Source organism: Schistocerca serialis, chromosome 2 (genome assembly GCF_023864345.2).
Source record: "Schistocerca serialis cubense isolate TAMUIC-IGC-003099 chromosome 2, iqSchSeri2.2, whole genome shotgun sequence".
In the NCBI taxonomy this organism is placed as follows: domain Eukaryota; kingdom Metazoa; phylum Arthropoda; class Insecta; order Orthoptera; family Acrididae; genus Schistocerca; species Schistocerca serialis.
Window position 1 is genome coordinate 972,964,590 of NC_064639.1, and position 12,420 is coordinate 972,977,009.

At 43.3% G+C, this 12,420-nt stretch overlaps 1 protein-coding gene across 1 annotated transcript in view; it reads right to left on the reverse strand.

Moving 5' to 3' along the window:
* LOC126458375 (polypeptide N-acetylgalactosaminyltransferase 1-like) overlaps window positions 1-12,420 on the reverse strand; it is a 361,706-nt gene that overhangs the window by 228,594 nt on the left and 120,692 nt on the right. Inside the window, exon 3 of the mRNA XM_050095350.1 lies at window positions 1,490-1,599. Within this exon, the coding sequence (XP_049951307.1) occupies window positions 1,490-1,599 (110 nt within the window). The remainder of the gene's footprint in view (window positions 1-1,489; window positions 1,600-12,420) is intronic.

Consider the following 12,420-nt stretch of genomic DNA (forward strand, 5'->3'; position numbering starts at 1 on the left):
AGGTGGCTTGCAAAATACTCGTTCGACCTATACTTCAGTATTGCTCATCAGTGTGGGATCCGTACCTGGTCCGGTTGACAAAGGAGATAGAGAAGAGCGGCGCGTTTCGTCAGAGGGTTATTTGGTAAGCGTGATAGCGTTACGGAGATGTTTAGCAAACTCAAGTGGCAGACTCTGCAAGAGAGGCGCTCTGCATCGCGGTGTACCTTGCTGTCCAGGTTTCAAGAGGGTTCGTTTCTGGATGAGGTATCGAATATATTGCTTCCCCCTGCTTATACCTCCCGAGGAGATCACGAATGTAAAATTAGAGAGATTCGAGAGCGCACGGAGGCTTTCTACATCTACATCTACATCCATACTACGCAAGCCACCTGACGGTGTGTGGCGGAGGGTACCCTGAGTACCTCTATCGGTTCTCCCTTCTATTCCAGCCTCGTATTGTTCGTGGAAAGAAGGGTTGTCAGTATGCTTCTGTGTGGGCTCTAATCTCTCTGATTTTATCCTCATGGTCTCTTGCGCGATATACGTGGGAGGGAGCAATATACTGCTTGACTCTTCGGTGAAGGTATGTTCCCGATACTTTAACAAAAGCCCGTTCCGAGCTACTGAGCGTCTCTCCTACAGAGTCTTCCACTGGAGTTTATCTATTATCTCCGTAACGCTTTCACGATTACTAAATGATCCTGTAACGAAGCGCGCTGCTCTCCGTTGGATCTTCTCTATCTCTTCTATCAACCCTATCTGGTACGGATCCCACACTGCTGAGCAGTATCCAAGCAGTGGGCGAACAAGCGTACTGTAACCTACTTCCTTTGTTTTCAGATTGCATTTCCTTAGGATTCTTCCAATGAATCTCAGTCTGGCATCTGCTTTACCGACGATCAACTTTATGTGATCATTCCATTTTAAATCACTCCTAATGCGTACTCCCAGATAATTTATGGAATTAACTGCTTCCAGTTGCTGACCTATTTTGTAGCTAAATGATAAGGGATCTATCTTTCCATGTATTCGCAGCACATTACACTTGTCTACATTGAGATTGAATTGCCATTCCCTGCACCATGCGTCAATTCGCTGCAGATCCTCCTGCATTTCAGTACAATTTTCCATTGTTACAACCTCTCGATACACCACAGCATCATCTGCAAAAAGCCTCAGTGAACTTCCGGCAGTCGTTCTTCCCGCGAACCATACGCGACTGGAACAGGAAAGGGAGGTAATGACAGTGGCACGTGAAGTACCCTAGCCACACACCGTTGGGTGGCTTGCGGAGTATAAATGTAGATGTAGACCTGTGCGTGGACATGTAGTGCCATATATTTCCACAAATCTACCAACAAACTGTCGGATCCCTGATGCGAAGAATTGGTCATGTATTTCGTTCTAGAGATGGACAAACATGCTAATACTTTGGTGGTCATAATCTTTTGGCTCATCACTGTATACTAACGCAGGCTGCTGAATGAAGTGGTACTGTGGTACTGACCTCTGGTGAGGTTGACTTCTGACGCGGAGTCTCCGGAGTCCGGCACGTAGCGGCCCACAACCACGTGGACGCCGCGGGAGTCTACGAACTCGCTCTGCCGCTGGCCGGATCTGCAAAAAAAGCAAGAGACGCACTATAGCTGTCTGCTGTCTCTCAGCCCTCAGCTCTCGCCTGAACTGTTCTTAAAATAAAGCTGCTATGGATTCGACACCTGATTGGGAAACAGGTGTGCTTTATACAGTGGCGAAAAGAGTCATGCGACAGTGATATTGACAAATATGGATGATGGTAGTATCGCGTACACGAAGTATAAAACGTCACTGCACTGGTGGAGCTGTCATTTACAATCAGTTGATTCATGGGAATGTGTGTCCCATGTGATTATGGCCGCACGACGGGAAATAACGGACTCTGAACGCGGAATGTTAGTTGGTGCTATACGCATGGAACATACACTTTCGGAAATCGTTAGGGAATTCAATATTGAGAGACCCAAGTTATCAAGAATGTAGCGGGAATACCGAATTTCAGGCACTACCTCTCACCATCGAATGGTTCAAAATGGCTCTGAGCACTATGGGACCTAACTTCTGAGGTCATCAGTCCCTTAGAACTTAGAACTACTTAAACCTAACTAACCTAAGGACATCACACACATCCATGCCCGAGGCAGGATTCGAACTAGCGACCGTAGCGGACGCGCGGTTCCAGACTGTAGCGCCTAGAACCTCTCGGCCACACCGGCCGGCTCACCATGGAATGGGCGACGGCAGCAGACGTCCGACGTGAGTGCCTTTGCTAACAGGAAGACATCGCCTGCAGCGCCTATCCCGGGCTCCTGACCTTATCGTTTGGACCAGAGAGACTGGAAAACCAAGACCTTGTAACACCGAAAATGCAGGATGCATGGCACCTGCTATCTATATGTAACTTTTTTTAAAAATTGTATGTAAATATTTGTAATTTAAATGCTTTCTTTTAGTAAGTAAGGACATTGCTTCACTGTATGTGTACATGTAGGTAGAAGTCTGTTGACGTTTCATTGTATTTATCGTTTTTTACTGTGAAACTTATAAGCTCTGGGAAAAAGCCAAAGGAAGTGTTATTTGCATCGACTAGCAACGATAATAGCAGTGTTTGTGTGTTGTAAAATCTTTGGGTAGCGAGGTGGTGCGCAGAGCGCGCGGAGAGAGGGGGAGACGGGTTCCAACGCTCGTAGTTGGTCGGTTGGTTGTTTGGGGAAGGAGACCAGACAGCGTGGTCATCGGTCTCATCGGATTAGGGAAGGATGGGGAAGGAAGTCGGCCGTGCCCTTTCAGAGGAACCACCCCGGCATTTACCTGGAGTGATTTAGGGAAATCACGGAAAACCTAAATCAGGATGGCCGGACACGGGATTGAACCGTCGTCCTCCCGAATGCAAGTCCAGTGTCTAACCACTGCGCCACCTCGCTCGGTAGCGCTTGTAGTGTGCGGAGTTGTGATGTTAACGCTCTCGTAGTAGAGAGTACCATTTTCGGAGGCATTATATACGCGCGCCGGCCAGATATCTGGAGCGAGAGTACGGACAGTGGACGGGCGGAACAGGCTCTATAAATTACGATTGCCCGTTCCTATAATTAGCTGTCGCTCCACAGGATGCTACCGTCTTCAACAACAACAACAGCAGCAGTTCCAGCAACACAGATTCGTCGTCGGCTCCGAGTTTCGTCGTATGCACAGCACTGAAGTAAGACTGTTCATTAGTAGAAAGTATTAACGGCTAATCCAGCAGCACAACCGAATGTGATTTGATTGATAAGATTTATTTAAATAATAATCAGTTAAACTCAGAGCGACTGTGTCCTCATTGCCCCCAGACATTTTTACCAAGCAGGATCCTTATTCCTTTTTTTCCCTAATATGCTAACTGTCATAAGAAACAAACTGAATAGTTACAGCCAGTTTATTAATGAATAAACTCTCTTTTAATAATTTTCGCGTCAGTCTACTTTCAATTAACTGTTGTACAACAGAGGCTTCAGTATATGACTAAAGTAAAGCAATTTCATTTTTCGAGTTCGAGAATCAATCATTGGAGAAATCCAAATCTAAAGAAATGCACAAATTAAGAGTGCGGAAGTTTTATCTATTTTACATATAGCTTGGAGTGCATGGCTATTTGGTTTGGCACGTCTTCTAGTATTCAATTCTGTTCAAGTCAGTAAAAAAGGCTCAGTTGTTCAGACAGTAATATGAAATCCAGTTTGCAAAATAAGTACGGCAAAGTAAAAAGTGCTTGTACTTTTTCTAAATTTCTTTGATGAGGTTATGCTGAGGCCACTGAAAGTCATTGTTTACGTAATGAAGTTCAGTACTAACATACAGTTTAATTGCATATTTTCAAATCATTACTCGACTGCCTTTTTCAAAATTTAATGCCAAACATAACGTTAGAGTGACTTCTCAGTTTATTTATTTATTTATTTATTGTTCCGTGGGACCAAATTATGGAGAAGTCTCCATGGTCATGGAATGAGTCAATACATGAAATTTTAACACGATATTAGAAACAGATAAAATGAAACGTAAAAAAAACATATTCAGGCTAATATTGCTAACGACAAACGACATTAAAGAAAATATATAAAGTGAGGGCAATGTCAGAATTCCAAGACTATTGAATAGAGGTCGACAAGAGGTTCTCTAACTTGCACCACATATAGCTCGAACAGCCCGTTTTTGAGCCAAAAATACCCTTTTTGAATCAGAAGAATTACCCCAAAAAATAATACCGTACGACATAAGCGTATGAAAATATGCGAAGTAGACTACTTTTCGTATTCAAGTGTCACTTATTTCAGATAGTGTTCTAATGGTAAATAAAGCAGCATTTAGTTTCTGAACAAGATCCTGGACATGGGCTTTCCACAACAGCTTACTATCTATCCGAACGCCTAGGAACTTGAACTGTTCCGTCTCGCTTATAATATGCCCATTCTGTCTGATCAAAATATCGGTTCTTGTTGAATTGCGAGTTAGAAACTAAAAACTGAGTCTTACTGTGATTTAGCATCAAATTATTTTCCACAAGCCACGAACTTATTTCATGAACTACATTATTTGATACTGTTTCAATATTACACACAAGATCCTTCACTACCAAGCTGGTGTCATCAGCAAACAGACATATTTTTGAATCACCTGTTATACTAGAAGGCATATCATTTATATAAATAAGAAACAGCAGTGGCCCCAGCACCGACCCTTGGCGAACGCCCCACTTAACAATGCCCCATTGGGACTGAACATCATTACCACTCTCAATATTGCGGAGAATTACCTTCTGCTTTCTGCTCTTAAAGTAAGAGGCGAACCAATTGTAAGCTACTCCCCTTACTCCATAATGGTCCAGCTTCTGCAGTAATATTTTGTGGTCAACACAGTCTAAAGCCTTCGTTAAATCAAAGAAAACACCTAACGTTCGCAACCTTTTATTTAATCCGTCCATAACCTCACAGAGAAAAGAGAATATAGCATTTTCAGTTGTTAAACCATTTCTAAAACCAAACTGAACATTTGACAGCAAGTTATGTGAATTTAAATGCTCCAGTAACCTTGTATATACAACCTTCTCGATAATTTTAGCAAACACCGATGGCATAGAAATAGGTCTAAAATTGTCAACATTATCAATGTCTCCCTTTTTATAAAGTGACTTCACTACCGAGTACTTTAATCGATCAGGAAACCGACCACTCCTAAAGGAAAAGTTACAGATATGGCTAAGTACTGGGCTAACATACATAGAACAATACTTCAGTATTCTGCTAAATACCCCGTCATATCCATGAGAGTTCTTGGTCTTTAGTGATTTAATTATTAACTCAATCTCCCTCTTGTCAGTATCATGGAGGAGCATTTCAGCTGACAGTCTCGGAACACTTTCTTTTAAGAGCGCTCTATGATTCCCTGTTGGGACTAGGTTTCTATTTAGTTCACCTGCTATATTCAGAAAGTGATTATTCAATACTGTACATACATGCGACTTATCGGTAACACGGACATTCCCACTACGCACTGATTCTATATCCTCGACCTGTCTCTGCAGACCAGCCACTTCCTTTACGACTGACCATATGGTTTTAATTTTATCCTCAGACTTAGCTATTCTATCTGCATACCACATACATTTTGCCTTCCTAATAACATTTTTAAGCACCTTACAATACTGTTTGTAATGGGCTGCTGCATTTAGATTTTGACTGTTTCTAACGTTTTGATATAATTGCCACTTTGTTCTACTAGATATTCTTATCCCTCTAGTCAGCCACCCAGGCTGCCTGTTTGTGCTAGTACCCTGTTTTGAACGTTCTAACGGATAGCAACTTTCAAAGAGCACGAGAAAAGTCTTGAGAAAAGCATTATATTTATCGTCTACTGTATCAGCGCTATAAACGTCTTGCCACTCTCGTTCCTTGATAAGGTTTACGAAGGTCTCTACAGCAACTGGATCAGCTTTCCTAAACAGCTGATGACTATGTTTAACACGTGTTGCAGCACAAAAATCTTTTAGAGTTAAAATTTGTGCATCATGATTTGAAAGGCCATTCACCTTTTTGCTAACAGAGTGCCCTTCTAGTAATGAGGAATGAACAAAAATGTTGTCTATGGTTGTTCTACTGTTCTCTTGCACTCTCGTTGGAAAGAATACGGTTTGCATAAGATTATATGAATTAAGGAGGTCCACCAGCATCCTCTTCCTTGCACAATCACTTATACAATTAATATTGAAGTCACCACATATAACTAACTTTTTGTATTTCCTATAAAGTGAACCAAGAACCTAACAACAGTTAGAAGTTTAGCTCCATTAAATTTAACCACACCTGCACAACATTCAAACACCTTTTCAGTGCAGTACTTTGAAACATCAATTGACTCAAATGGGATGCCGTTTTTCACATATGGCTACTCCCCTACACCGCAAATAGCTCCTCGGAAAGCTGCCAGCCAACCTGTATCCTGGTAAAGGAAGCCTCTGAATTATCTCCTTATTTAAGAAGTGTTCAGATATACCAATAATTTCAGAATCAACATCTATAAGCAGTTCACTAACTTTAACTCTAATACCTTGTATATTTTCGTGAAATATACTAATTCCCTCATTACTCGGATACCTAAGCTTTGTCAAAAGTGGTTCCTTTGTTAGAGAGACTTCCCTTAAACGGGAATACCTATCACCTGACTTCAATCTAAAAAAGATGCAGCTCTAATACCCACTACTGTAGGAATTTTCCCATGAGTGATCCCACCAACGCCACCTATGCTGTCACCTATAGGCTTTGCCAACCTCCCCTTCCCATACCTGTTATCATTACATACTCACTTAAAATTAGTGTCAAAAAACGTGACAACCTTCAGTTGCTACGTCAGTGTTTAATAATGGATGTTTTTCTTTCCCATCATCTTGACCAGGATTTTGGATGGAAATTGCCCTTGTGGGCTGGCTACCGTTAATTATTTCCTTTTCGATCTTTAGTGTAACTTTTTGATTCATGATCAGTGGTACCCCTTTCTGTCCAGTGTTGTTCGTGAGCGAATGCACAAAAAACTTTTATTTTCCAAATTATAGCCCTGTTCGGTTTAATTACTTTTTATTTTTAGTAGACTTTCCATCAGAAGAGTCGGTTGTACACTTTCCTCCTACTTATCGCTATCACTTCTTCGGGAAAGATAGCCTTATTCAATTAGAAAAATCCATTAGCCATACACGCGATCCACGGTCATATTTTATATCGCAAGGAGAATAGGTCGATTAGTAAGAGGGAGAATACAACCTTTCAATGAGTTCCGATTTCAGTTGGAAAGAGCTGGTGGTAGCGTGCGAATGAGGTCCAGACCCAATGAAGCCATGGGCTCAAATTGTCAACAACGCACTGTGGAAGCTGTTGGTTGGTCGATGATGGTGGGGCTGTGTTTACATGGAATGTACTGGGTCTTCTGGTCCAACTGAACCGATCATTGACTGGAAATGGTTATGTTCGGCTACTTGGATGCCAGTTGCATCCATTGATGGACTTCGTGTTCCCAAACAACGATGGAATTTTTATGGAGGGACAATGCAGCATGTCACCAGCCACAACTGTAACCGACTGGTTTGAGTAAGATTCTGGACAGTTCGAGCCAATGCTTTGGCCACCCACATTGCCCGACATCAACCCCTTCCAACATTTATGGGACAGTATCGAGAGATCCGTTCGTGCACAAACTTCTGCACCGGCACCATTTTCTCGATTGTGGATGGCTATAGGGGCAGCATGGTCCAGCATTTCTGCAGAGGACGTCCAATGAATTCCATGCCACGTCGAGCTGCTATTCCAGGAAAAGGTCAGACACAACATTAGGAGGCATCCCGCGGCTTTTCTCTTAATTGTACTATAGTTCTGTTTAAAATAATTGGCTTTTGATAGCGAGGGGGCTGGATTGGTCCTGCGAGTGGCATCCTGGCATTTTAGGGTCCCTCTATTGACACTCCCATTGTTCGAAACCATTATGCTTATCAGTTTTGAAGTAAGTAACTTTTCCAGACGCAAATATTGGGTCTCCTTCAAGGAAAAAAAGTAACTCTGGCCCTAACTTAATTAGGGACAGATTTACGTCACGTCTAGGGACACTTCAGATATCAATGCCAAACACGAATTTCAGAAAGGAAGGAGGTAAGAGCCTGACGTCCCGTCTACGACGAGGTCATTACAGGCAGAGGAAGATATCGGATAAGGAAAGGATGGGGAACGACAACTGCCGTGCCCTTATGGGAGGCGCAATCCTGACATTGTCGTAAGCTATGTAGAGAAATCGCGGAAAGCTTGACTTTGAATAGTCGGACGGGGATGTGGATCGTCATGCTCCTCAATACAAGAGCATTGTAATAAGCACTGCGCCGCCTCGCTTGGTGTGAATTTTAGACCCTTTTCTTTACGGTTTTTGTAGAAGATTGAGATTTAATGCAATTTTGTGTCGCTGCGGAGAGTGGAGCGCTATGTGGCCTGCCTGCAAACAATACTTGCGGGAAAGTCACAACTTGGGACCTTAACCGTTGTGAGCGTTCTGTCATCCCACCTTACGCAGTGTCTCAACTTATTAGTAGCTCGCTGGCGCTTGTAGTTTGATTGAAACATTTTTGCTAGAACTGGTCACTGTCGCCAGCACTGACGCGAGGCAGTCAACGTATGTCGGGGCCTGCGTAAGCTGCTGGGTTGTACCTTACTGCAATGTAAATCGCGTTGTAACGAAAGTTGTAATGTTTCTGCTAGCGCTATGTTGCCATGTGATTTGAATCTCGTGAAGAATTTATATAGAAGTGCACTGGATTCGATAACGGAACGAAAATTTTATTTGCTTGCATTGTTTATGTGCTCGCAAACAGGAACTTTTATCGAGGTATTTGTGACTGCTTCGCTGAAAAACGTCAGTAGTTACTGAAGTTAGCATGGATAAACCGAACTGTGCTTCTTGTGTATAAGACCGTCTACTGTAACAGCACCAACACTTACAAACTTTATTTCTGCACTGGGTCGCAAAAATAGTCTCATATTAGTCGTACAATAATGAAAAATCAAGAATTAGTTTCAGCCACACATGTACAATTAACAGTTATCAAATTAAAGTGCAACTGCGTTTGTCATCGAAAGATTTTCAGAAGAAACGCGAGTGCGTTTTCGACTTTGCGGAACTTGCAAGTACAATCTATTGCAGTGTGGGAAAATGGAGCCGTGCGCGCTTTCGGTATGTAATCGAAATAGTGATTCAGGCACCTCTGTAGCTAACTTAGTGTCCCGCAAGTGAGGATGCCGCTGCAGTAACACCGCCCCGATCAGCACTGCCTGTTGTTGTTGATGATGATAATGATGATGATGATGTCTGGTTTGTGAGGCGCTCAACTGCGCTGTCATCAGCGCCCGAACAAAGTCGTAATTTTTACACAGTCCAGTTTTTTTACACAGAGTACAATCTAGCCACTATCACAAATTATAATGGTGACGATGAAATGATGAGGACAACACAAACACCCAGTCCACGGGCAGGGAAAATCCTTAACTGCGCCGGGAATCGGATAATCTACACTGGAATGATACGAGGGTCACTCCAAAAGAAATGCACACTATTTTTTTTAATCCATCTTCTATTCTACATGTTTGAAAGTTTTACAGTGTGTAGATACATCATTTAGGAACAATATTTTCATTTCTCCACATAATTTCCATCCCCCTCAACTGCTTTACGCCATTTTGGAACCAGCGCCTGTATATCCGAACGATAAAATTCTTGACCAACCTGTTGGAGCCACTGTTTGGCAGCGTGCACAAGGGAGTCATCTTCAAACCTTGTTTCACGAAGAGAGTCTTTCAGTTTCCCAAAGAGATGATAGTCACATGGAGACAGGTGAGGACTGTAAGGCGAGTGTTTCAGTGTTGTCCACCCGAGTTTTGTGATCGCTTCCATGGTTTTTTGACTGTCATGTGGCCGTGCATTCTCGTGCAACAGCAAAACATCCTGCTTTTGCCGATGTGGTCGAACACGACTCAGTCGAGCTTGAAGTTTCTTCAGTGTCATCACATATGCATCAGAATTTATGGTGGTTCCACTTGGTATTATGTCCACAAGCAAAAGTCCTTCGGAATCGAAAAAGACCGTAGCCATAACTTGAATTTGCATGATGCCACTCCATTGATTGCCTCTTCGTCTCCGGTGAAAAATGATGGAGCCATGTTTCATCACCTGTCACAATTCTTCCAAGAATTTCATCTCCACCATTCTCGTACTGTTCCAAAAGTTCGCTGCATACCGTTTTTCTTGTTTCTTTGTGAGCCACTATCAACATCCTGGGAACCCATGTAGCACAAACCATTCTAACGCGAACACTTTCAGTATTCTGCGAACACTTCCTCCCCCTATCCCAAAGTAGCGTGACAATTCGTTCACTGTGATGCGTCCGTCAGCAGTCACCAATTCGTTGACTCTCTGCCCATTGTCTGGAGTGTGTGCAGTACGAGGCCTGCCGCTGCGAGGACAATCCTCAATATTGCCGTGCCCGCTTTCATCACGTAACCTGCTTGCCCACCGACTAACTGTACTGCGATCGACAGCAGCATCTCCATACACCTTTTTCAACCTCTTGTGGATGTTTCCCACTGTCTCGTTTTCACAGCACAGGAATTCTATGACAGCACGTTGCTTCTGACGAACGTCAAGTGTAGCAGCCATCTTGAAGACATGCTGCGACGGCGCCACTCACGGTGACAGGTTGAACTAAGTTTGAAAACAAGCGGGAAGGATGTATCTACACACTGTAAAACTTTCACACATGCAGAATGAAAACTATTTTTACAAAAATAGTGTGCATTTCTTTTGGAGTGACCCTCGTAGAAGTCAATCGATAGTGATCATAAAGTACAAAAGGGCAGTGAATTGGTGGCGCTATTGTTTGTATTCAGGTGATTCGTGTGAAAATGCTTCCGACTGATTATGGCCGCACGACGGAAATTAACAGACTTTGAACGTGAAATGGACCCTGACGCATGCGCATTCCATTTCGGAAACCGTTTGGGAATTCAGTATTCCGAGATCCATAGTGTCAAGAGCGTGCTGAGAATACAAAATTTCAGGCATTACTTCTCACCACGAACCACGCACGGGCAGGCGGACTTCACCTAGAGATCCAGAGCAGAAATTGCGTAGGTTGTCAGTGCTAAAAGACAAGCAGCACTGCATCATGAAATAACCGCAGATATCGGTCTGGGACGTACGACAAACGTGTTCCTCAGGACAGTGCGGTGAAATTTGGCGTTAATGGGCTACGGCAGCAGGCGACCGAAGAGAGTGCCGTTGCTAACAGCACGACATCGACTGTAGCGCCTCTCCTGGGCTTTCGACCATATCGAGTAGACCCCAGGCGACTGGAAAACCGTGACCTGGTCAGGTGAATCCAGATTTTAGTTGGTAAGAGCTGGCCAACTAATCGTCAGACATGAATGCCATCGAATGTTTATTGGACATAATAGAGTGGCCAGTTTGTGCACAAAATCTTGCACCGGCAACACTTTCGCAATTATGGACGCCTATTGGAGGCATCATGGTCCAATATTACTGCAGGGGACTCCCAAAGACTTATTGAGTCCATGCCACGTCAAGTTGCGATACAAGGCCGGGCAGGAGGAGGTCTGACACGATATTAGGAAGTACCCCATGACTTTTGTCACCTCAGTGTACAGAGGAAGTGGCACGATACAGATGGAAGCTGGTTGCACGCAAATAACGAACGACGCTGGGCTGGCTTATTATAAGTCTCTCGCTGTGTCTCTCCAATTACCATGTAAAGTATGAAGGAAGGACGAGGATGGTTTAACGTCCCGTCGACGTCAAGGTCGTTAGATATGGATCATAAGCTCGTATTGTTTTGAAGAATAGGGAAGGGGATCGATCGTATCGTTTCATAGGAACTATACTGCCATTTGCCCGGAGCGGTTTAGGGAAATTACGAAAAACCTAAATCTGGTTGGCTGGACAGGGATTTGAACCGTCGTCCTCCAGAACGCGACTTCAGTGTGCTAACCAGTGAACAGCCTTGCTCCATGCGTGGATTATGAAAAATAGCTACCAGAGCATCTGTCCCGTTCGCTCCATTCGTAAGAGTCTAGCTCTTTAGCCTCTGAGCAGTATTCTAGTGCACCTGCAGCTCATTTATATGGCGGTGGTGCAGCACACTCTTTCTTACTTACACAAAGTAGGTGCTTATTAGGGTATGCAATCACGAACTCTTGCTGAAGATATCAGCCGCGTGTCGTGTTCAAATCACATAAATCCTATAGTCTAAATACTGTAACTAGTTCCAAATTAGAAATTGGCTTTTGAAGAGTGAAACGCCATTAAATTACTCTTTTAGAATTGCGA